The following is a 26,225-nucleotide window of genomic DNA, read 5'->3' as shown; positions in this document are numbered from 1 at the left end:
TTTCAATATGGCATACATAAGTGTCCTCCAAACAGTCCTGAAAGGTTGAGCAAAAAAAAAAAAAAAAACAAACAAAAAAAAAACAATTATTTGCATTTACATACAGTAGATAGACCTTTCAGATTTGAGATGCTTAACAATCTTGTAAGCACATGTAAGTGTAAGCGACTCTTCTGTGTCCCAGAGTCCCCCCTTACACTGCTTTGACAGCGACATGTGTGACGTGTATTGCTGTTAAAGTGCGTTAAAACTGCTGCAGATCTCCTCCCCTCCTCAGACCAGGCTGAAGCCCTCGTACTGCTCCACGGCCTGAGTGAGGCGGCGGCGCAGGATCTCTTTGGTCTGGTAGCGGGGCATGTCCAGCAGGTTGTAGCAGGTGTGGGCCACCGGCAGGTAGTGCTCCTCGGCTGTGGTGGACTGGATGATGATGCGCAGGCTCTCCATGCCGTGGATGGGGATGCGGTCGCTGCCGGTCAGGAACACTGCAGACCGCAAACACAGAGGATGGAGTTAAGGTCAACTCCTGAAGCACAGTGAAAATGTTTCTACACTCCACTGAGCTCTTGTAGCCAAAACACTCATTTCTGCACAAAATGACTAGATACAACCTGAACATGAGACCTGATCAACATTTATAAATTCTGATCACAATGTTTATTGCAAAACTTAAGGCGTGCACAAACGTTTAAACAACTCTGTGGAGTTTGTCCTAATAACAGCAGATCTCATTTAAACGATCTGGTTCCTCCCTTCCTTCATGGAAACTATGAAGTGAAAATGTAGGAATGCTGCTGGTTCAGAGGGACTGGTTTAGTAAATCTTTCCTGGATCACCCTTCCTTTCCTCCTGCAGCAGCTGTCCTGTCTTCTTCACTCAGATCTGACACATTTACTGCATGTTGTCACATGAATTATGCTTTTTAACAATTTTCACCCTGACTAACTCCACAGTTGCAGCGATGAATTGAACAAAGCTCCTGAAACATGTTTTATTATTGTCAACACGTTCCGGTTTTAGTCAAGGCAGGACGTGTGCACATTTAATGCTGCCTTTAAAGAAAAGTCTCGTGCAAGAAAAACCTGCACATTATTACAGTATTTATAAGAGGTCTGGGGCAGAGAGCATGAAAATTAAACTGTCGTGCAGATCGAGCAGCAAGGCAGTTAAATGCTTACATAAGAACTGCTTCTTCTTTTCCAGAGGGAACTCGTGGAAAACCTCCCAGAACAATCTGACTGTTGGATGCGTGGCAGTATATTCTCCTTTGTAAACAGCATTCTGCAAACAAAAAAACAAACAAAAAAAAAAAAACACAGAGATGTGGTGGTTAAAAGATTTTCCCTGTTTTATGACCAGTAAACCATTTCAATTCACACATTAATCACTTTTTGCAGTGCGTTTTCTCCACCCACTGCATAAAGAATTCGGACATATTTGTCATGTTTGCCTTTCTGTGACATCTTACACAACAATTCATCTTCGCTTTTTCCACTGATGTCGCAATCTGCACAACAGAGAACTCTGGACACAAGAGCTAATATCACCAGTGAAATATGTGAGAACAGGCGCCAACAACTCTGTTCAGATCCTAAGCTACAAAATAAGCAAACTGTCAGTATGATCCACATTAACTGTGGTTCTGAACTATTCATTATGCTGGATGTATCATTTTAAGCTGCCTCTTCAACATCAACAGGTATAAATTAGGAGATGCTTTTTTGTTGTTATGGTCAGAGTCTGTTATCTTTTTTCATTATATTTTCTGGCTTTTTATGCCTTTATTTATAGGTACAGTGAGAGAGAGACAGGAAAGTTGGGGAGAGAGAGAGGGGATGACATGCAGCAAAGAACCGCAGGTCAGATTCGAACTAGGTTAGGTTGGGTTAGGACTAAGCCCTAATGGTACGCACTCTACCAGGTGAGCCACCCCCAGAGTGTGTTTTCTTCATCTGACTCTTCCTCTGTCACCAAAATGAGATCAACAGTTTCAGTTTTTTAAAAGATATCTTGACAACTTATGGATTTCTGGATTTGGTTTGCTGTGATGTTTGGTTCACGCGTTCACTTTTCATCTGGTGTCACCATCACAAATGAATTTTAGTTTGTCCAGTGCTTTGGTTTCTCCCCAAATACATGCGAAGATAATGACATTCCCATCAGCCTCACAAACATTCTGACCGCTAACATCAGCATTTAGCTCAAAGCACCACTGTGTGAGTCGTGTGTTAAGTCATGTTCGTCACTGTGTTGTAATGTTATGTATTCCCTTTTTTGTCCGTTGTACTGTGACTAACTTTCCAGATGGTGGTGAGGTAAAAGTCAAATTTCCAGCTGTGTCCAATGAAACGTGATCATCATCACCTCCACAACTATCACTTTGCAGACGCTTGCGTCACTGGGAAATGAGGATTTATACTCACAGTCGTTTCGGGCCAATTATGGGATTCACATGTGTTCACAAAATTTGAAAAAAAAACTGAAATGGAAATGATTAGTCTGTTGAGTGTGTCCAGAAAATCAGAGACACAACATGCACAGATTTTTAAACCTCATCCTGACCTTCTCCATCTCCTCCCAGTTGTAGTTGTTGTTGCCGACGACCATGGCCATCAGCTCAGACGGCTGGAACAGCGACAGGATCTCCCCTCCACACACCTTCAGGAAACCAGAGGAGAAGGCCGAGTACTGCTCGCTCACCGAGTCTGAGAACACGTAGCGCAGGTAGGCCTCCACAAACTCCTTCCTGAAACACACACACACACACACACACACACACACACACACACATAGAAAAGACAAGTTAAGTAAACATTCAGATCATTAATTTGTTCTGCGCACCAGCTGCATCCTTGCAAATCAGCTTATAAGGAAAGAATTTACTCAGACTTAAAGGTGTGATTGTAAACACTCCCTTCCTCCCTCATTGTGTCTGTGTGTGTGTGTGTGTGTGTGTGTGTGTGTGTGTGTGTATATGTGTCCTGACTAACTTGATTTCAGCTGTGGTTTAGAGCTATCAAATGTTTTTTTTTTAATTAACAACCTGTTCATTCAGCCTGATCTGGCTTTGTTTAGCTCTCAGTGAGGCCTCACTGCAGAGGTTGCGAGGTGGATTAAATTAGATCGATAATCTCTACAGCCCTGCTAGATCCACCTGTGGGCCCCTTATTACAGACACGTGCAGTGCAAGTAAACATTGTTTAAACCTACAGAGGCTTATTTAAAATTCCAATAAAGATCACAAAGTTTTGAAAGATAACTTTAATACCAAGCTGAACTACAGAGAAATATACATAAAATAATAACATCCATTATATTTACATTTGGCATTGAGGTGCTGTCATTGAAAAAGGCGTTTCAGTTTGAATATTTCACTTGGTATAAGCATGACATACAATATCTCTGTTCAGGTGTTGGAATAAGTAGATAAACAAAAGTTATGTAAAATGATTGTGTTGTGTGGAATAAATGTGCAGTGTAATGCCATTATGAATTTGGAGCAGTGAAAGATATGAATCTCTGACCTAATATGTATCAGTGCAACTTATTTTTTCCTAATTTTTCATTCATTTTAATTTCTTTGCATAAAATAAAGTGAATTTCCCTATAACTTTAGTGTAAAAGATTTCAAGCGTGAAGGTTGTGCAAAAACTCATGGAGTGTTCACCTTCTCACAGAGCTGTATTTGACAAATTTACTGGAAAAGTAGGGTAAAAAAAATCCTGTATTTTATCTAAATATTTCCTCTTATTATTATGACCATTATGACATCAGGTAAACTGTCTCAGATCAGGGTCAGTTTTTCAGGAGATCTGAGAGGAGCAGAAGAAATAAGTGCAGGGAAAAGACACAGCCAATAGAGACACACATGTACATGTACACACACGTACATCATATAAAACTAGACACTGATAAAAGTTTCAGTTCATCCAATCCAAATCCTTTCAGTTGAAGACGTGCTCTCTTGCAGAATTCAGATATACATGTTGTTGATTCATCATCTGTGTTTACTTTTAAGAAACATATTAAACAGATATTATTTGACCTCATAAGTATAATGTTGGACATTATTTTAAATAAATAATTGTTATTATATATATATATATAATATATACATATATATATATATATATATATATATATATATATATATATATAATGGTTTTTTCTTTTTTTTTCTTTCTTTTTTTTATTCATTTCTCTGCCCCTTGTTGTTTTCATTTGGTGTAACTGAGTTTTTAGGAGAGATGTTTTATAAGCGTTTAGCGTTTAACTCTCTACGTCTCCTACACAAGTTCTTGTTTACTTTGGATTCATGGACGTTGGGAAACGTGTGTATGGATATGTGAGTGTCTTTGTGAACTCACTTATTTTTATAATTACTGTATTTTATAATGTGCAAACAAATACATAAAAAAAAAAGAAAATTACAACAAACCCTGCAAATTCCACAAACTCCTGCAAAATAAAACTGTCTTTTGTGAACATATAACTTATGACATTTTATGACTGTTTTTTAGTTCCCACCACAACATCCTGTTTCAACAGAAAAAGCATCAAAATAAGGAAGCATGAGACTCTAAAAATATAGTTTCACAGAGTTTAAAGATGTAAACTGAGCTGCAGGGAACAGAAAACAGAATACTCGCTCTTCAGCCTTTGATGCCAGACCAACATAAATATAAGAGCTGGCCTTAACCACCCCATTAAGCTCACAAATGTAGCACACAGTACATAGTGCACAGTACACAGTACAGTATAGATCACACCCAAAGAGTTCACAAAGCCCTGCAAACACAAACACTCAGTCTGACACAGAAAACCAAGGAGGCAGGAACCTTCAATCTAAATTAACATCTTTCCATGTTATGATGTGATATGATGAGATTTCTCTATTATTTCTGTTATTACAGTTTTATATCTGAGTGCTGAGGGGATTTTGCAGGAACAACATGGGTCACTGCCGCTCTCACCATCTGTTCAGCACCAGCAGCCAGACATGTTGACACCGCCCACCCCACAACTCCTCCACATAACACTGTAATCAATGCCACTGGGACAAGGACCAGCTTAAAAAACAGGGTGGGCGAAGGTGGAGAAACACAGAGTGACGTTTCAAATACCAAAATCTTTTTAACACCAAACATGACCTTCAGCTGGAACAATGGGACACAAGCTGCAAGCTGCAAGACCACATGGTAATCTCAGTGTTGGGGGAAAAAAATTAAATAAAATAAGAGAAACCTCACAGTCATCTGTTTATCTTTCAGAGAGAACAGCGTGTAAAGCATTAAAAATATTCCTAAGGTGAGATCATTTCAAACGGGACATCAAGTGATGTCTCTGATCTCTGAAGGGAGAGTTGATTAATTTAGCCTACAAAAATCCAATCTGTTTAAATGTTGGCTTAAATCATGAGCTGTGTGTGTTTAATCTTTGGAGCTGCCTCACCTGTTGTTTTTGTCCACACTGATGCTCTCTCCTCCAGGGATCAGCTCCTTGACTTCTGTCATCCCGTAGTTTTCCCTGGTGATCTGAGATTTAAACAGTACAGAGTCTTAGCCCAAAGTTTTCTTGGCTTTGATTTTGGTGACATTATGTATTTTCTGTTCTCTGTGCCATAGACCTCTGCTGTGGTCCAAACTAATAACAACACATCAATGAGCCTCACTGTTGCACTGGCTGACATCCTTCTTCAGTACAATAAACATGGACATTGCAGTTTGTAGAGTAACCAGCTTTAATAGAACCGTTACCTAAGAAGCTGTCTAACGTTAGATCACATTCTGGGCACATGAACGCTCCTCTTACTACAACACCCTGCTGCTGCACACACTCAGCGATTGCCTTGTTCCTTTCAAGAATTCATACCATAAACATTTTTCTTATTTCATCATTAGAAACATCTTGTTTTTCAACATACACAGGATAAATTAATTAACAGAATATTAATGTTTGGCAAACAACTCTGTACCAAACCAATAGAAATGCATTCAGAAGCCTATTAGTGATGCATTTAACTAATTACTGTAGCTGCTTTTTTTTAAAATAGCAGGTTGGTATTATTATCAATTTTGTTGATTCTAGCCTTCTGTATTTCCACCAGATCAGCACCAAATGTCATGGTGATGCCCACCCCTGCCACACAACTCATCCTTGCTGCTGTAAATGCTCACAAGTCAACTACATTAATCCACAGCTGAAAACAGTCCTCAACAAATATGACTTTTTACTCCTGTTTGAGCAATATTTGCTAAAAACTACAGAGCTGAGCTGTCTTGGGAAATTATTTCACCTTTTTCAAAAAGGAAATCATACATTTGTGACCTGTTTTTAAATATCTACATCTTCAGAGAAGGGAAATCAGAAAGTATTAAGAGACTATCTACTATGTTGTTGGCTTTGCTCTTTTCATGGGATTTGTTGACAATATGAAAAATAAAGACCAACACCAGCCGCATACTTTAAGGTGGCAGAAGTCAGATGAGAAGTAATGCTCACAGCAAAGTTGAGAAGAAACGTCTCCTCCACATCCCCTCCCTCATAATCTAGAAGTTGTTGTAAACTCCTGCAAAGAATAAATGAAATGAATTAATGTTGAGAAAGACCAACCCAACACTGATAAATAACACATGACAGTGAAAGTCTCATTATACCGCCCTCATTTCAGTAACATCTGCTACTTTTTACTGTATTCCCCTGCCATCCCAGGTTTAAATCTGTCCTGTTTGACTTTGAAAAATGAAAACACCAAATCAGATTTGAAGTTTAGTGTTAACAGATTTGCTAATAATAGGAAATGACTCAGAGGGAGTGTTGAGTTACTTTTCCTGTACAGAACATGTTGTTGGATATTTACCACCAAAACACAGGAAACATGGAAAGAGGACAAACAGGCTGGCAAAGGAAATGCTAATTAGTCAAAGAGGATGAAGTATTATTGTCTTACAACTGGAGCCAGGTCTGGGCTGAGGTCATTTTGCAATATTTAAAAATACTGAGGAGACAACACAAAGGAAGTAAACCTCAGACAAGCTTGTGCATTTTACACAATTATTTAAACAATGTCTTATCTCGTTCTTGTCAGTGCGGGGTCGCCGGTGTGTTGACTTTAGTCTGTCGCACTAGAACTGCTCAAACCTTTGAGACAGTCAAAATAAGAGAATACCATATATAATGTTTTTCGAGATGTCCTTTGAGGTTGTGTTGTCTCTAATAGCAACACCATACTTGTAGCTTTCAGAGGACTAATGTAAAAATCAATAGACAACTGGAGACAATTAGGAACTGAGGAAGCGCTGACCCTTTCTCCTGCAAATTCAATAAAGAGACATTTCCCAGGGACAGGCAAATCCACTGCTACTTAAAGAAAAACACTGGTTATGTACATGAGTGACACGCTGTTGCACAATGGTGACAAACATGAAGAGACATTTTTTATGTGTTTGAGTTTCAACATGATCTTAAGACTGTTGCTTTACCATTTTACACTACTTAGTTACACTTGTTGCTTTGTCTTTAAAAAAGAACACAACTAATTTCATTACAAGTTTCCACTTTTGGACTGCTAGGGCCACTACATGAGGTGGACATGAGCAAAATAAAATGTTCACTGCAGGTGCAGCGTCTGACCTGGCCTCGGTGGGGGAGAGCTCCTTGAAGTCCTCCAGGTTTGGTGAAACATCAAGCAGCTTCTTATAGAGAGCCAGGGGGAAGTGGAGGTCCACCACTGTGGAGTTGTAGATGGCCAGACCGCAGATGATCCCGATCAGGTGAAACCAGTTCTGCTCTACAAAGCACTGGAGACAAAGAAAGGAAAACCATTATCAATACTACTACTGCCTTTCTTGTACAGTTGCAGAAGTACCCAGCTAACATCTAATGAAACAAGTGGTGCAGATGAACATAGCTGACGAAATCTCAAGCTTAAAATATTAGAGAACATGATATACCAGCAGGATGAATTCACCATTCATCATTTATTATTCAAAAATGAGAAAATATTTTATTTTTCATGCTTTTCGATTTCTAACCTATTAGAGCCTCATGATAATTATGACACTATTTTTAACTGAGCCTTTTCTTCAACAAAAGACTGGAGATGGGTAATGGGTTTTAATGAAACATTTAATCCAAAGTAAAAACTGTGTGGTGAAGAATGGCATTCAACATGCCCAGGTAAGAGCTGTTATGATTTCATTATAAGTACATTTACATGTATGCTTGTACATTTTAAATTTGAATGTCCAAGATATTTCTTTGTTCTAGGAAAACTTTGTTCCAAGGGGTCTGAGTAAATGAAATGAAGTTAACTAACCTTAAATAACTAAGGGGGAAAAAAAGCTATTTGACCTTGCATAGACAGACTAGCAGGTCACTGAAAAGGCTGCTGACTGTGATTTCACTCAAGCAGCTCAAATGTGACTTAAAATTCAAAGACACATTTCCTCATAGTGGTAAGTGTTTTGTAAACCACAATGTCCCCACTGGCATACAGTGTGAGTATGTGTGAGACCAGACACAGCGGCTCTTCCTGGAAAATATAGCTGTAGGTTGAAAAAAAGCCAAAGCACACAGTCTGGAAATCCATTATAAGCTTACTGCTATCAAGTATTTAAAAAAAGAAAACAGGAGCATGTTAAAAAAGCTTCCAACCCAACACTCAAACAAAAGGTCATCTGAATTACTGATATACTGTCTGTAATTCAAGATGTGCCTTTTATGTAACAGATGATAAAGCCGTCACATGAAAAAACTTCCAGGTGCCTTATCTCTAATTCTGAATTTCACATTACTGACGAACTCCAATGAACTGCTGCTGCCTCACATCCACAGCAAGTCTCTGCTGATTCTTGAAGAGATATTTCAGGTTCTCTCATGTCTGTTTGGCTCTACGTTCTTTCAAAATCCTGCATTTTCTTTATAGATGTTAAAAACTGTAATATTCATGCTCTATAAACTTTATAACTTTTCTTATTATATATAAACAATGGTGGTACCCAAATCATTTACTAAAGTAAAAGTAGAAAGTCAAGCAAAAGTAAAATATTACTTAAGTAAACATACAGACATGTTATAAGCAAAATTTCACAATAAAAGTAGCCATTATAAACAATGGCTCTGTTATAGGGTTATATAAATATGTATTAATATTGTATTATTGTATGAATTATTAGTAATGTAGTCACATGTAAACAAAATTTTAATGTTGTAGATTGTCAACATAATTTTAACTAATTTATATGCGGTTGTTTATAGTGTAATCTATAACAATGCTATCTGCAAGTAATGGTAACTACAGGTGTCAGAGAAATATAGTGGAGTAAATTTTCTTCTGCATTATGGCAGAGTAGAAGCAGAATATACTAGAAACAAGTAAAGTACAAATACTTCAAAACTGTATTTAAGTACAACTGTTATTGTTTACTGCATTCCAGTACTGGTAATAAATATGTTCAGGATCAGGAAGGAAGTAAAAGTATTTTGTATGTTCTTTTTACTTCATTAACAGTAACTCACTTTGTCTGAGAACCACAGCAGGTTGGACTCTTCGTAATGAGTAAACATCCCATAAACAGGATCCATCAGCTCCTTTAACAGCAGCAGGAAGAACTCTTTAGTTACTCCACCTGCATCTACGGCCTCCTCTCCATCAAAGATCACCTGGAGGGAGGAAAATCACAGAAGGTGCAGAGATTTATGGGGAGAAGACAGATTTTTCTTTTACCAAAATTACAAACTGCAGCGATCTTCAACAGCTTACCTTGAGTGGTTTCTTGAGGTCCACATCAGAGTACATGGTGAGCTCACGCAGAGTGTCACTTACTAAATGGTTCCTGCGCACATGTAGCACCAGGTAAGGATTCCTGGCGAGGTGGGGTTCCAGTGTGAGCAGCATGAAGACATTGTGCAGGTTTGCACCGCTTACTGCCATCTTGGTAACAGTCACAGGTGGGAAAGAAGCAACAAATACATAATAAACCAGAATGGCTGCCTTGCGGTTGTTTGCTTCCACCACCAGCCAAGTTGCAGGAAATATAGTCACAATCTCCCCTTCCTAAGTTACAGCATGGAATAATAGCCAGAAGTGTCTATGCACAGGTCACAGTGACCTTGATCTTTTGACCTTTGACAACCAAAATCTAATTCATTCACCCTTGAGTCCAAATTGACATTTGTGCCAAATTAGAAAGAATTCTCTTGAGGAGTTCCTGCAATATCACATTCACAAGGCCAAAGCTGTGTTTTGTAAGGTCACTGTGACCTTTGAGCTTTGACCACCAAAATCTTATCAGTTCATCTTTAAGGCTAAGTGAATTCCCTTAGGACGTTATTGAGATATCACACTTGGACAGACAGACAAACAGACAACCTGAAAACATTCTGCCTGCAGCTCTAGCTGTTGCTGAGGCAGATGCATAAAAACACATCAACTGCGAACAAATCAATAAAACTAAACTCTCTGTTATATACAGATGAATTCAGGCCTATTTCATGAAACCCAAATCATTACTGTGTCAAAGCACAAACAAAACTACTTTGATATTAGCAGCAGGTACCTGCATTTGCAGTTCAGCATCTGTTTGCAGCATGGTTGTCTTGGCTTGGGCGTTCAGTATGAACGGGTAGGCACATAGGTTCACTGAGGGAAAGTCACTCTGCAGGGAAAATAAGATGTGGCTGAGAATGTTCTTAGTACAACAATTATATTAAAAAGGAACAAATAAATCTAATATGCAACTTTGGGTGTTTACGCTCAAAATTATTTCAGTACCTGTGAAGGAGATGATCCCATTTTCTAAAAAACAAAATGATAGAGAAAGTGATGTCATTTGATCCGACTTAACCAAAAAAAAAGGTCGAGAGCAGCACTGTAATAAGATAGACATTTACTTGAATGTCAAATGAGTTATAGGGGCCTGTCTGTGAACTTAGACACTCATTGGCTCGCAGGAACTGACTAGCAGAGACACACCCACAAGCAGTTATGAAAAGAATACCTCACTGTCTCTGCAGACAGTGTGAATGACATGAGTTAAGAGCAGTGCAGCTGTATCCCACATGAAGTGCTGCGAGCGTGTGTGCAGAATCAGCAGATGTCAAGTAACAGGGAAGTGTGACATTGTCAGAGAATTTCTGTACTCACAATTTCAGCTTTATTCAGAAACCATTTGAGGTAGTCTTCCTGGATGTCCACCAGGCTGGTGATGTCAGGGATATAAAAGCGGTTGTACTCCACATGGTGGGCCTTTAAGTTTACCTGGGAACATGAAACAAATGCCTGCCTCAACTCCAGCAAATGTAACACTACGCAGTAGCCTGCAGATTACTTCAGCAGCTACCAAGAACTGTTTGACCAGGACAGACACATTTCCCCTTCAGAGACTGTACAGAGGAACAATGCAGAGGTGATGGCTTGTTTACAGGAGCAGAAGGTGACCTGTGGGGATACCTTGTGGAGTTTTTCCAGCAGCCTTAGCGTGGCAAGAAAATAGTTCTCGTAGAACACCGGTACAAGCAGCGTCTTTCCTCCCGTCAGCATAAACACGACAATACTCTTGTACATGTCAACCATTCTGGTGAACACACTGCCGTCCACAAAACACCACCAGTTGTCTGCAGGGTTAGAGAAGAAGGTTTCATTGAATTATTGAGCAAATAAAGGAAAAACCCGATAGTATCTTACTTTAATCACAAGTTATATTGTAGTTGGATACATTTCTTCACTTATCTGTCAGTATTTTGAAGCAGTAACAGAATCTCTTTCTGGGTGTAGATATATTTGTGTTCTCACATATTCAAGCGTGAACATGGGCACAGGGCCAGTTCCTGCTAAGTAAAGCTCCCTAATAGTGTTCCTTATTTTAGGAGTGACTGTCAAAAAATGTTATCCAAATTTCTACGATGCATTGTGCCGCCCTATATATCAAATCAGATTTTTTTGAACTTCCAAATATTTCAAGAATTGAGAAGGTGTTTGCTAGAAACCAGAAGAAACTGAACTTGAAAAATATTTATTTGAACATTTGAGTAAACAGCGGTGTTTAAATAAATACAGGGAAGTTTCAAGGTGGTCTTGGTGTTTCTTTGTTTTGGATTCTTCTCACACTCACAGCCCTGGCCGTGGCTGAACTTTACTTCTGTGAAGATGACATCTGATTTTCCTCTGAACTCCACTGTCAGCCAGGCTCTACTGTTTGGTGATGTTACATGCATTTCATGTATTGTCTTGTTTGAAGCTAAGCACAGGTAACATGGATATGGATGAGGATGCTGACGCGCTGTATAACTTCAGAGTGACGTGTTGTGACATCACACAGGGCAGCATGGTGTCACATGATATGATGTTCTGTGTTACCAGAGCTGCCAGAGGCGATGTGTGCATGCACATATGATACCCAATACTTTGCTGGGGTTGGCGTCTAGCCGGAGGATGGCCATTGCCAAGGGGATAGTGAGGCGGATGTAGTTCCTGGAGTCCTGCAGGGCCGGGTACTCGGACAAGATGAGGTAGATCCTCATGGCCTCAACGTCAGGAGGAGAGTGCGGCAGCTGAGGGATCAACAGACTCTCAAAACTCTTGGTGGCCTAAAGAGAGGGTTGGACACATATTTCTTCTTTTAATTGTACTATCTATATTAAGAAACAATATTTGGTGTTATACAACTATGATATGTTTGAAAGTTACAAGTAAACGAGAGAAATTTATTGGATATTTTTCAATTCCAAAACAACTTAGATTCACTAGGCAGCAGGAGTAAAATATCAGTCACTAAATTTTGGGAGAGGCTTTTAGTGGTTTGGAAAGTGGCCTCGGTCTACAAACAGATTATAATTCATGTTGGGCTGAGATACACAAATCCAAACCTAACATTACTGTACTAATGTTAGAGGTTATGACTCAGTCTTGCATTTTGTGCCATTGGTCTGTGGCAGAACTTGATGTTCTTTCAGAGAAAGCACAAAATTCACATATGAAACGCATAATTCTTTTAAAACCATAAGCTGGACAGCCAATGCTGCGTAACATCCCAATGTTCCACATTTAAATACTTCATTAAGGCAACAAAAATCTGAGTCATCCATCCATCCATTTTCTACACCACTTATCCGTACATGGTCACAGGGGGGCTGGAGCCAATCCCAGATGACAATGGGCGAGGGCAGGGTTCACCCTGGACAGGTCAAATTTGAGTTTTTTTGCTCCTAAGTGAAATATCAGACTCCTTAGCTGCACCAACTAGTTGCTAACTTTTGTGTGTCTGCTGTTTGGTGCTGAGCAGGTAGCATTCAGTAGATTAATCAGAGCTTTTTCAATAAAAAAAAAATAGGTGCCTGCTGCAGCTAGAAACAAGGCTTAAGAGATCTGTGAGAATGAACCACAACAGCAAAGTTGTGGGCTGTAAAACCAAAACAATGAGCTGAAAGATGCTAAAATCCTCTCTAGAGTCGAATGGTGATCTCTTGGTGTTGTGACTGTGCACAACGACTTCCACATACTCATGATAATATAAAAACACTGAATAGTGCAAATTTAAAGACATCATCATTAGGTGGGCTGACTGATACCGAGTAGAGTGGGATCCTCTGAGAAGGAAAACAAGTGGACTGATGAGCAAGAGTGTGTTTTGTTGCTTATAAATTTAACTTTTCATTTGTAAGAGGAAGATTATTATTCCATCTTTCAAAATTTAAATGATATTACGGTAAGAGTAGTGAACATGAAGCTTCAAAACTTTTATTCTTCTGTATTTTGGCTTCAAGTAGTCCGGTGTGTTGATGACCTTGGAATACAGGAAACTGGGTTTGCAAGGTAAAAGAGAAAATAAAACTGTTATTACCTTGCACACATGAAGTTATAAACACACTATTAGCCAGTACCTGCTCCAGAAGTCCAGAGAAGGCTGGTTTGCTGAGTGTCTCAAATAGCAGTCTGACAGAGTTGAGATCGATGCCTGGGATCTTTGGGTTGGTTTTGAAGTGGGTATCATCACTGAGAAAGCAAAAAAACATACGATTATCTGGACCATCTATGATATCTCAGTGATCAGTAACAGGATAAAAATAGGTCAGAGCTCAGATTCAGGGACTTTGTGGTAAAGCCTTGATGTTGCTTTGGTTTAAATGCCAGTCTATTGCAACCATGTCATGTGGCAGGTCACAATAGTAGATGTGCATATTCTCAACACATCATGAGCAATAGTTAGATGTGCACACAGCCTGAAGGTATTTAAGTCAATCCCTAAGCAGATCTCCACCTCAGCCCAGTGAGCAGTAACACACACACACACACACACAGCATCAGCTCCACAAAGCCAACAAAACCCTGAGCGTGAAGGACAGCATCTATTTACAGTGTAAGCCTTTACTTTCTTCCAGCACAGGTTATATTTAGTGATAACACAAATACATGAGATCTGATCTTGTGGAGACTGTTTGCCAAACAAAAAACACTGATGCAGATAGTACAGTCTGTGTGATACATCCCTCTGAACTGTGAGTTTGAGCAATGACCCACTTCATTTTGAGAAGTCTGTGAGCTTCAGGGCCATATGAGAAACTCTGGGTCCCAAAAGTAATACTAATAGAATGAAAATGACTGCACTTACTGTGCATGTTTGTGCTATAAAAAAACTGCATCACATCCCAAAACTTTTATCCTCACAGGGACGTACAAATCCAGGGCACAGTGAATTTCAAGTTAATCTTAGACTCATGTTTACGGATCCACACTGAAGGATTGGTCTGTTGAGTGATTTTGATACTGATTCTGTTACTTTATTAGACCCATGAACAGATTTCAGTTCATAAAAGGAACATGTAATCCTCCAGTTTATTTGAAACTGGAATTAAAAATCACAAAAATTTGGAGATAAATGGATTTCACTGGACAACAGTAATATAAGCAGATGATTATCATTACACACTGGTTTGTCCTATATGTGATGAAGACAGAAACAGTTTTACTAAAGGATATCATGAAATCAGACCGGGCCTTGTCAAATAAAAAAAACTGATAATTACTAAAAATATCAAATATTCAACTACTCTTCCTAAGATTCAAATCGATGACTTTTGTCTATCTTTTACGCAAGTATCTCTGCCCATTTACTTTTACATTTTGTTTTCAGGTGTGTAGGTGTGTACCTTCTTAAAGAGTCACTGAAATAATTTCAAATTAAATTATGTCATATCAACCCCCCCACTGCACCCTGTCCTCCCTCTCTCAGATGTACTCAGATCTTTTACTTATGGAAAAATTGCAAGATCATAATATAATTTTAATACATTAATGTGTGCATCACTTTAATGGATCAGCTGGTGAAGGTGGTGCTAATTGTAACTACTTCATATACTGCTAGTTTAATCTATTGTAATTTATCAGAATTGATTTTTTGTTTATACTTTGTATTAATAGTCTGAATCTGCAGTAACTAGTATCTAAAGGTTTAAAAAATAAAATTACTCAGGTAAAGATAAGTACCTTAAATTTGTACTTAAGTGCAGTACCCTGATGTCCTCCACAGCTCATTCTCAGAACACGATAAGTATCTGCTGATGAGTTTGCACTACAAAGCCATCACACCGACACACAGACTGATGGTCAGAGCGATCTGGAGTGACCGAACAGACAGCAGCGTTCCCAGCCCAGAGGATCAGCATGTTTTGTTGGATAAGATGACATCCCATAAGTGAGAGTATGTGACAAGCAAAGTAAGTGGACCCTGTGAGTTCCCTGGTGAAACAGTTCCCAGGAGTCTTGCTCACATATGAGCCTGTTCATTCATCCATGTGGTTTTTCTTATTTACATAATATGTATTTACTGTATTTTCTATTTCATTTGGGTGTAAATGTCTGCGAGCCAGTCTCTGTATGATTAAAACTGCAATGTGAATGATACTAATAAAAAGCCTCTGGATCAATTTAGAGCACATCTTTTGATTCTTTAGTACAATGAGGTGTTTCCTCCCTTGCACCAGTGTGATATTGTCGTGACTTTGTGTGTGCCAAAGTGCCACAACAAGTTTGGTTTGGCAATCCAGCAGCACACAGAAATTTTGATGTCAAGCATGACTGCAATTTGCAGGCCAACTGTCTGTCTCCTGCCTGGACCAAGTCCAAAGATCCTGTATGTGCTGTGCTATTTTTGGCAGAACACACGGTGGAGGCACAGACCGGGTGCATGTAGACATCTCCAAAACTAAGCAAACTTTTTATGTATGTGTTGAAAGTTTCTATTTGAGTTTGATAATACATTCTGCAACCAGTACACACAGAAGAACTGTTTTATTCTGAAAATAGCAATAGTAATTCTGATCAACATTTTTCATCCACATTAGCCAGTATTTCCACCCACTTTCACTTTCAGTCCGAAACTTCAGTGCCATTTGTTGTCACAGCTCAGTTATGTACCTATGATTCATTGTAATTACCTTGATTAAATCTTGCATTATCACCATGGGGCTGTTAGGCCTGATATTGCCTCTTCATTTGCTCAGTTCTTACTTCCAGTATATTTTTTTGTTCCTTATCCTTTGACCATTTGATGCTGTAAAGTCAGTATATTGTCTTCTTCATCTCATTTTAAACCTTTGCATTAATACATGTAAACATGCTGTGATGTGAGACAAAGCCTGGGAACACTTCCTGTGTAAATGACCTTACCTTTGGTCCAAGAAGCTGGCATTCCAACAAGCCGTAGAGGAGAGCTGAACTATAATGTCACTGAGAGAAAAAACAGAGCTGAGGAGTGGTAACTGATCGATAACTACAGAGAAAGTTATCTATTTTAACAAATTTAAATCTTACATGTGAAAAGGTTTTTCAAAAAAATGAAAAAATAAAATAAAATACAGAACATTATATTACATTTTAAATAATGATTTCTTATTTATGACTTACTTTGTGACACTTGAATCTGTGCTGTACATCAGTTTTAACCTCCATGAATTTAACCTTTCACAATTGATTAGGGAGAGGGTTTTACTGATGTTAATCACTCTGAAGTCTTCTGGGGAGACTGAGCTCTGCAGAGAAGAAGATAAACAGAGACAACATAATAGCACTGGAGGACCGTTTGCAGTGGCACTTCCCCTGTGTGTGGCACAGTTCAGCACAGAGACAGTCTGGGTTGTGTCTCTTTCCTCCATGAAGATAAAATAAATAGGCCATGCCTGAGGCCTAAATATTTGAGAGTGTGTGTTATGTCTTTATCTGTGCAGATTCCTGGCAATTTGCTCAATAATTGTTGCACCATATACAGCACAACTCCCATACAGGAACCAACAAAAGCTTTGACATCAATGCCGCCCTGTGGTGAAACATGGAAATTGTTTTCACTATTTGCTGAAGTTTAAATTGACAGATTTCTCGGCGTGACCTTTTAGAAATATTAGTATGTTTTGAAGTTGTTTTAATCACCTTTTTTTGGGTTCAAATTTGGATTTGGTTCAGCAAAGTGTTGAAGGTTAAGTGAAGGAAAGGAAAGGGACAGGGAACAAATACATTCAATGGAGGATCTTAAAATTTGATTATAGAAATACAAGGTTATTTGTGTGTGTATACATGTGTATCCCAACTTCAAAACTAATTCCTTATTCTGCTTAAGTGTATAATTTTATATATCATACATATATATACATATATATATATATATATATATATATATATATATATATATATATCACACTTGATTTTTACCTCTGCATGACACTTATCTTTGTGTTTTTAGGTTTAGATGGTGACATCAGTGTGTATGAACTAAAAAAAAACATTGTAAAAAAAAAAAAAAAAAAAAGTAACTTATGATGCAAAAAAATGTGGCATTTTCCCAACCATACTTTCAGTTCTGTGACTGAAGAATCATGATAACTTAAGGGAGTGATAGAAATCAGCAGGCAAGGATAACTGTCATAAAGTAGATGATAAAAGGTAAGTGGAGATCAACTCCACAATACAAACAATATAACATATTAAAAGCTAAAACAGAAGGTGAAGAATGGGAATTATGAAATCACATACCTGTTCATTAGAGTATAATAAGAAACTATGGTCTCCTCCACAGATGATTTTGGTCACAGTATACTGTTTTGATTCTAATAAAGAAAGGAAAGATGGGACATGTTAGCTGGCCAGTATTTGATCACAATAAATCCAACCAAAAAAAATTATATCATATCTTTAGAAAATTTTATTTTAATAAACATTATAAAAGTATTTTTCTTCCAAGCTGAAAAAGATTTTTCTCTGACTCATACCCACAAGATTATAGTGTCGGCAAACACGTTCACATCACAATGTGAGGACTGTTCATTTGTACAGTAGCTATCCTCCTGGCTTTTATCACAGGTTATTTTGTCAACAGTCTGCACAACCTTCTTTATAAACCACCCACATGAGAACTGCTACAGCAGCAGCCACACATGACAGCTCACTATTGTCTGAGTGAATCTTAGAGAAACCATCTCACTGTGTTGTTGTTTACAGATTTACAGATTTCTGAATGGTGGCTCTTAGTTAATGAGCTCTCTTGAATGTGAATTTTAAAGAATGGTCAACATATAAAGTCACTATGAAATTTTCACCTTGTAAGTTAATCTTCCGAAATATCCATCTAATAAATAATAATCAACAATAAGCACATATATAACGTCCTTGTATTTTAGTGTCAAAAGCCGACTGCTTTTCTTAGAAAACAGGGAGCATGTCTAACCACATGGAAAGACCAGTGACCATTGTCTATAGACTCAGCAACAGCTCTTCTCCTTACCGGTTCTATGGAAATGTCCAGTTAGCAAACTGGTCTTCACAGGAAATGGGCTTCTAGCATCCCCGAGTATTCCTGTGCCGAGCTGGCCATGGCTGTTACAACCAAACGCATACACCATACCAGAGGAAGGCACAAACGCCAATGTGTGGTGCCTGACAAAAGGAAAATATTAGAATCAAGATTAAAGATGGACAGGAGCTGATGGTTTAGTTGGTATACCTAATATTTCTTTCCCCTAAGGTAGTGAAATGGGTTTGTGTCAATGCAGTTCAATACAACACCAGTCCAATACAACATCATCACTTACTACAGCTTCAAAAGTTGAATGAAACAGTCAATAAAGTTGCAGATTCAGAGAGAGAATTTGCTGCTGGGTTACTGTAACAGGTTGCATCAGATTGTAGAGGAATACCAAATAAAATGGCAAAAAAAACTCAGTGTTGGTTTAGAACAGACAGTACCTGCCACAGGTGATCTGGGACACCTCAGTGCCCATGAGCTCCAGCACTCGTCTGGGTAAAAGTTCGTTATTGGTGGAGCCGTGACCCAGCTGACCCCACGAGCCATCTCCAAAAGTAAACAAACCACCATCCTGCCAGACAGACAATACAGTATTCATTTCTTTTAGTTGCTGATTGAGATAGAAATTCTTACATCAGTGTTGCAGTTAGTAAAACTACAATACTACACCAACTTAACTAGATATAAATATTGTTTTTTTTCTTAAAGACCACACTTAAAGCCACTGTGCCGGGTGGTGGATTAAGATAAATTAGGGTTAGGTAATATGGCTGCAATAAGATTTAGATTTTATCTGTGTAATAAATGTCATATTGCTTGATGCAATACGACATTTTTAATGCCTCAAGTGCTGAGGCATTATACAGCATGCATTATACTGAGGCATTATACTGAGGCATTACACAGCAAAAACCCTCCAATAAGTGGTTGCTGACCAAACAGCAACTAACCAAACAAGATTATTTAATAAATGTTTTAAAATATGTTCAGAATACGTGGAGCTCTTAACTGAAATGCACTGGTAAAGGTTTATCAATAATCATACCTTTGTGAGTGCTGCTGTATGTTCATCTCCACAGCTGATGTAAACAACTTTCTGAGATCTCAAAAATTTAATGTGGCAAGGGACAGCCCGATCTGAGGACGACACCACAAAACACCGAGCAAGGTCACACTGTTCTACATTTCCACTAGTTTGACATATTTACTCAAATGAGCAGTAAGTCATAGGAAATTCTACATCTGAATCTAACACTATAGTGGCAATCAAACAGTATTATTAATCTCTAATAGGTACATTTTAAATCATGCTAAGTAAGAAGATAAAAAAGAAAACCAAAGAACGTTTGAATGAATTGTTTCTCCACTATTTTCTCCTCAAAAATGGCAACTTAAAACTATTTTTAACCACTTTCAAAACAATAAACTTACTTCATGTTACATGTTAAAGCAGGTTAAACCTTTGAGTATGTAAATATACACACTTTTTTTCCCAGTGCCAAAACAATATTGTGAGTCACGTAATTTAGACTTGTGAAGCTTCTTTCTATCCAGCTCATTCTTACCTTGTTTATCATTGAGACCCAGTTGTCCCGCTCTGTTTTTGCCCCAGCCAAATACTGCTCCGGACAGGGAGAGAGCAAAGCTGTGGTCTCCCCCAGCCGTTATCTGTGCCAGAGGAATTCCTGCCAGAGACTTCAGGGGATGAGGGAACAGCTTGCTGGGCTCTCCTTTTCCCAGGCCGAGCTGACCGCTGGTGTTCTGGCCCCATGTGAACAACTGGCCATCTGAAAGGGAAAGGACATAGAATTGTTAACTATACATAACACCAATAACTGCCACAAAGTACAAGCTAATATACATTTGTTTGGTAATGTGGTGCTGCCTGGATTTGTGAATCTCCACTCTCACCTCAGTTATGGGCAGAAACAGACATGTAGCCCAGATTTCTAACCATAGTAGAACTAGACATTTACTTAAAACCAGACTATATCTAACCTAAGTATAAACATTACCAACATCATCCCTAAACATAACCATTTTACTCCTTCAACCTGTGTTTTTCATCAGATAATGATGAGATACAATCTTACATGACATAAGTTTGACTAAAACACATTGACATTGATTAGTCTAGAATTGACTGAAATGTTCAATATAATCTGACAGCTAACAAACCTAAAAAGTTTTCAAAGATAAAACTAGACTAAAATAGTCTTTGACTAAAATAAGTCTAAGGAGCTCAAACTTAGTCAACTAAAACTTGACTAAATATATGATAAACACTAACACAGACATTTGACTTAGGACTAAGAGTACAACTAAAATATCTACAAAATATCTGAGAAAACTAACACCAGGTGTCTAGATACAAGATTGTATATCTGAACAGTGTTAGCACGTTATGAAGAGATTGTTTCTTTCACACCTCTAGAAAGTGCAATGCAGTGCTGATTTCCACACATTACTTGGGAGATGTGATGGTCACACAGTCTTTTGACCAACCTGGGCAAAAGAGGAAAAACAATTGTTTATGAAGTCAAACATTCACATTATAAACAACATGACTGAAATTGCACTTAAGGCTTTTTTTCTAAGTAAAAAAAAGACTGGCTACTCATTGCTCATTCCACAGAATTGTTAGTACACATGAATACAACCCATATTTTCCCTTTTTTCAGTTGTCAGAAAGTATCATTAAATGCTACCATGGAAGTAAAACTCAAATTCCAGAAACTGTTGGTTGTGTTTTAATTTCTTGACTTAAAATTGGCCATTCATTGTTTTTTTGTGTAACTATCTAACTTATAATAGGCTAGTGTCAGAGAAAACCTAAAACTGGCCAAAATCTAAAGACTCTGACTTCGCACAGAGGAAGAGCACAGGTGTTAACGATAACATTAATGATGCCTTTGTTCTATTTAAATATCCCTGTAAGCCTTGACAGTGTGACCAGCATCCTGAGACTGAAGCAGCTAAATGGAATTCAGTCATCTTAATTTTATTATTTACACCTGAGCTTTACTGTCAATTGTCAAAATGTCTTACATCTGAAAAGTCATTCATATTTTCCTTATAATTTCAGTTGTAAATTCACGGATGAATATGCATTCATTGTTGATTTGGAAGCATGAACCCTTACAAATTTAACTTTTTTCTGTTTTGGTTGCTACTTATGAACAATGCTCCTATCCCCACCTTTTCAAAAGTCCTTTTGTTGCAATGTTTTTCTCCTGTCTAAAGATAAAAGCTTCATTTCTCCTATGGTGCAGTTCACAGTCACCTTGGGATTCGAACAGCCACCTCTGCAGTCCCCAGGCCGAGCTGACCCCCTTCACCAGCTCCCCAGGCAAAAACCTGACCCTGCTCATTCACCGCCATAGAATGGGTCCGACCACTCGACACCATCGTTATCTTCTGAGTGTCCAGAGATCCTACTAGCTCTGTAGAGAGGAGGAAGATGTCATCAGACTTCAGCAGAAGTAATTCAAGGAAAAAAATAGATCTAAGTATGTACAGCTTTGATTAGGGAGGGCGGATAGTCTTCTTTCACGAGAGGAAATTTAGCCAATTTACTTGACAGATATTTCATTTTCAGGCTACATTCTAAATTAGCAAACACTACCCTGACCCATGATTCTCATTCTAACCTTAAGCAATCTTGGTTTATCCAAACCATATTCAACAACCATTTGATTTTGATTATCACTGTGGTGTTTCAGTTAGCAACCTCTCCTCTAAATGGTATTTCATTATGTTTTAGCCCCTGCTTTCTGCATTAATAATGCCCTCATGGACCCAACCCATACAAGGCATTTCACACTGGTATTTTATCTCACCAACAATCTTTTTGACAGAACCAGACTTATATATAAATACACACACAGGCACGCACACACACACACACACACACATATACATATACATATACATATATATGTATGTATATATACAGCACATGCCTGTTTTCTTTCCAGGTCATTTTCTATTATCTATCCTATATATATATATATATATATATATATATATATATATATATATATATATATATATATATATATATATATATATATATATATATATATCAATAAAACTGTCAGTGATCTATGTTTTCCACTTCATTGTAAAGGTGGGATTCTCTCCCAAAAACACTTGATATCACATATTAGAAAAAAGAGAAATGCAGTGGGAAGCACATGTGAAGAGGGCATGTGAGGCAATAAGAAGAAACTTGGTGTACTAGTTTTCTATGTGGTTTCCTGCCATGAAGCAGGTTTAACAAAGCCAAGTAACTGGGTTGAACATGCCACAGTTACAGTGTTTACAAAAATAAGATATAGGAAACAGATCATAATAAAGAAAACTTATTCCATGATTTCAATCAAGTGAAGATCTGATGGAGGCCTACTGGCCAAAACAGTTTTATGTAAAGTGAATCCAAGTTCTAAATCAATGTGTGGGATATCATCAAGGTAGTTTCTCTCCTACACACTTATAACCAAGGTTTTTTCTGTATTTATTTGTTCATGATCTAGCGATTCTTGCATTTGTTCATTGTTGTTACAGCTTCACCCACATGCCTATACAAAGTAACACACAACACAAACTTCCACCCACATGATACCAACACAGACCTACCACTGTCTGCAAACACTTTACTAGCAATAGGTTGTAAAGATAAGCTTGATAATGCCACATATTCGCTTTGTATCTTTGCCTACATGCTGTAGGTGTTCAGTCATCCAGGTTGTATGATATCCGGCAGCTGTAAAACACAACAGCAACTGGACTTGCTAAGACCTGCAAAAGCCAGTTCACTGCAGATTCGAAAAGAATCTCCAGCTTTAAACAGACATTTCTGTCAGTATGTGAGAGCCACTTCAACATGAGGATGTAACTACAACAAAGCAAGGCTGGTTTATCATAGTTTTTCATTCACTTACAGTGATTGAGATTTGAATTAAAAAAAGGTTTAGAAATGAAGCCATAATCCCCATTCAATCACTACCAATACAAACAGCCTTTAAAGACAAATCATGTCATGTTCACCCACATTCTCACACATCTTTGGTAACTTTCCACCCACACCTACTGAAAGCAATGCCCAAGGTTGGTGCAACTTAATCTGTAATGATCAACTAAGAGTCAGTTAATCTGGTTTTCACAATGAAAGTTTACCTGGGGAAGTCCCTGGTTTGTCGTGGCCCAGCTGTCCACAGCTGTTAGAGCCACATGTGTACACACTACCATCCTGCAGCAGGAACATAGAGTGTTGCCCTCCACAGGTGAGTTCTTTCAGTCCCCTGCCACTGAACACAAGACAGTTCCTTGGCTCAAACACAGGGTTCCTCTCCACACCAACACCCAGCTGTCCATCCTTTGCATTCCCCCAACATAGCATTTTGCCGAGGGGAGAGGGGACGAGCACCAATCTGGAGAGGCAGAGACAGTGATGGCCAGATGGATGAAGACAATAATGTTCAGGCTTGAGAGCAGCCCCGCTTTCTCCTCTTCATGTAAATTCCAACCCTGGAAATAAAAGTTAAAAAAAACAGAGTGATCATGTCATTCTTCTTCCTTGGGAACACATACTAATCACTGTGATCCATGTATGAACCCTGATGATGTTTTTTAGAATGAAGTAAGGATGGATTTAGAGGTAAGTGTGGCTGTGTGTGAGAATGATGTAAGTGCTATGACAGAAGAACAGACAGTGTGTTTAAATAAACCCTGTCAGTGTAATCCCGGCTTAAGCAGCTTCAAGCAGTCCCGCCTTAATGTCAATCCACTTGCAATACATGCATGTTACTGACAGAGTTAGCCAAGGGTAATAAACAGAGAGAGAATTTACAGAATGAGACAAAAAAACATGATGTAAATCAGGAGACAAAAGAACAAGAAGAGGTAAAAGCAGCATGGAACTAGCTGCAAGGGACAAGGACTACCAAATACATTCATACCATGGACCACCACGTCCACACTTAAGACATCTGACCCCCATTTGAAAAGTTGTTTGCTGTCTGCCTCCATTGTGGATTACCTGCACTCAACAGCCTAATTAATGGTTACACTAAACTAAAACTAATGCAGATACAACAGCCCTGCAATAAGTCCTACCTTCATGAAGGTGATGATAAGATCAAATATGGAGCCAATTAATCCATTAGTCAACTGACATTTATCAAGCAAAAAATGCCAGATATTCACTGGAAGTTTATCTTTGTCATATGTAATATCGTGATGGCCATTTTTACTAATTTCTAACATTTTATAGACCAACAATTAAACAATAAAATGTTTCAATTACTTGGCACACAGAAAATATGGAAGTTATTTTATTTTGCTACATTTTTATACAGAGTCCCTCTAGAAGACCAGGAACACAAGAAGGAGGATAGAGGACCTGTCATTGTTGATATTGTATTTCAAGTGATGCAAATGTCTAACAAATTTGTCATTAATGGGGCCTCTAGGCGGTTGCCCACTTTGGTTGGTCCAGTTTTGGGAGGGTCTCCCAAATGGATTAAAGAGCTGCTTTGAAAAACAGTCGAAGTGTCACGCTGGAGGAGGATTTTCCACAACCTGGCAACCCAAAAGTTATCATTAATGGCTTATATCTGATATATAGAGCATTAGAAAATGATTTATTACAGCGAGCAGTTTATTATTATGTGGCAGAAACACTGCAATCAGAATTACAGTAGATGAACTTGTGTGTTAAGTGTAAATGGTCCAGATTCATCATCTGTAGCGACCTGTATTTAACATTACCTTAGCCTGCTGTTCGGGACAAAGTGAAGGGGAGTGGCCTGGGTCTGCGTTATGTGGTTATGCATGATAAACACAGCCAAACCTAAACATTTCTACTGATATTACCTGGTTAAACGGTTTAGTAAGGGAACAACAGCATACGGCTGGACGACCCTCACAAGCCATAACTATTAATATTTAGCTAACTAAGCTTAGCAAGCTTTAGCAACGCTGACAGTCACTCTTAAGACTAAAAAAACAGAAATCCGCTCTTTAATCGATGTCTAGATTGTAAGTAAAACGGTGTTGTAATATGTCTGGTTTGTTAACAATTTAATTAAAAAAAAAAAAAAAAAAAAAAAGGAGGAATGTTTACCTTGACAGATGCATCCTGATAATTGGGCGTCTGGTTTCGGTTCAGCTCAGAAAACAAACGCGGAAGTGCCACCGCTGTTACGTCACTGAACGTTGCAGGCAGAAGGGATGTGATTGGTCGGTTTTCGTCCTGTTGACAGGTCCATGTGAAGGTCTCACCCTTGGGGCCCCAAAAGCCCCATGTTTACTCCATAACACCTGGAACAACATAATGATATATGAAAAGATTGTTTTCACTAGAAGTACAGTTTAGCCTCTGGGCCTCATGATCATCCAAATATGCTGGTGCAGCACAAAATGCTGACTATGGCT

The 26,225-nt window shown here is 38.4% G+C and overlaps 1 protein-coding gene across 2 annotated transcripts; it reads right to left on the bottom strand.

The window, feature by feature from the left end:
* On the bottom strand, window positions 1–25,989 carry herc3 (HECT and RLD domain containing E3 ubiquitin protein ligase 3). 2 transcript variants are annotated; one of them, XM_071504334.1, is made up of 25 exons: window positions 25,915–25,989; window positions 23,967–24,317; window positions 22,072–22,231; window positions 21,217–21,293; window positions 20,354–20,575; window positions 19,834–19,925; window positions 19,229–19,359; window positions 18,768–18,919; window positions 18,020–18,093; window positions 16,901–17,025; window positions 16,664–16,723; window positions 13,879–13,990; window positions 12,396–12,585; window positions 11,450–11,613; window positions 11,144–11,257; window positions 10,772–10,795; window positions 10,557–10,655; window positions 9,761–9,931; window positions 9,517–9,660; window positions 7,630–7,796; window positions 6,499–6,565; window positions 5,449–5,531; window positions 2,560–2,743; window positions 1,176–1,278; window positions 1–482 (listed from the first exon to the last, which is right to left on the bottom strand). In XM_071504334.1, the coding sequence occupies exons 2-25, from the start codon at window positions 24,187–24,189 to the stop codon at window positions 274–276; spliced, it is 3,147 nt and encodes a 1,048-aa protein (XP_071360435.1). In that variant the 5' UTR covers window positions 24,190–24,317; window positions 25,915–25,989; the 3' UTR covers window positions 1–273. The 2 variants fall into 2 exon arrangements, 1 of the variants encoding a protein (XP_071360435.1); XR_011694383.1 differs by lacking the exons at window positions 1–482; window positions 1,176–1,278 and having other exon boundaries at window positions 2,607–2,743; window positions 6,461–6,565.
* Between the last annotated feature and the right edge of the window lie 236 nt (window positions 25,990–26,225).

This window comes from Trachinotus anak, unplaced genomic scaffold (assembly GCF_046630095.1).
Source record: "Trachinotus anak isolate AG129_WGS33_773 ecotype Australia unplaced genomic scaffold, CSIRO_AGI_Tana_v1 ptg000019l, whole genome shotgun sequence".
NCBI classification, from domain to species: domain Eukaryota; kingdom Metazoa; phylum Chordata; class Actinopteri; order Carangiformes; family Carangidae; genus Trachinotus; species Trachinotus anak.
This window is presented reverse-complemented; position numbering and strand designations above follow the sequence as displayed.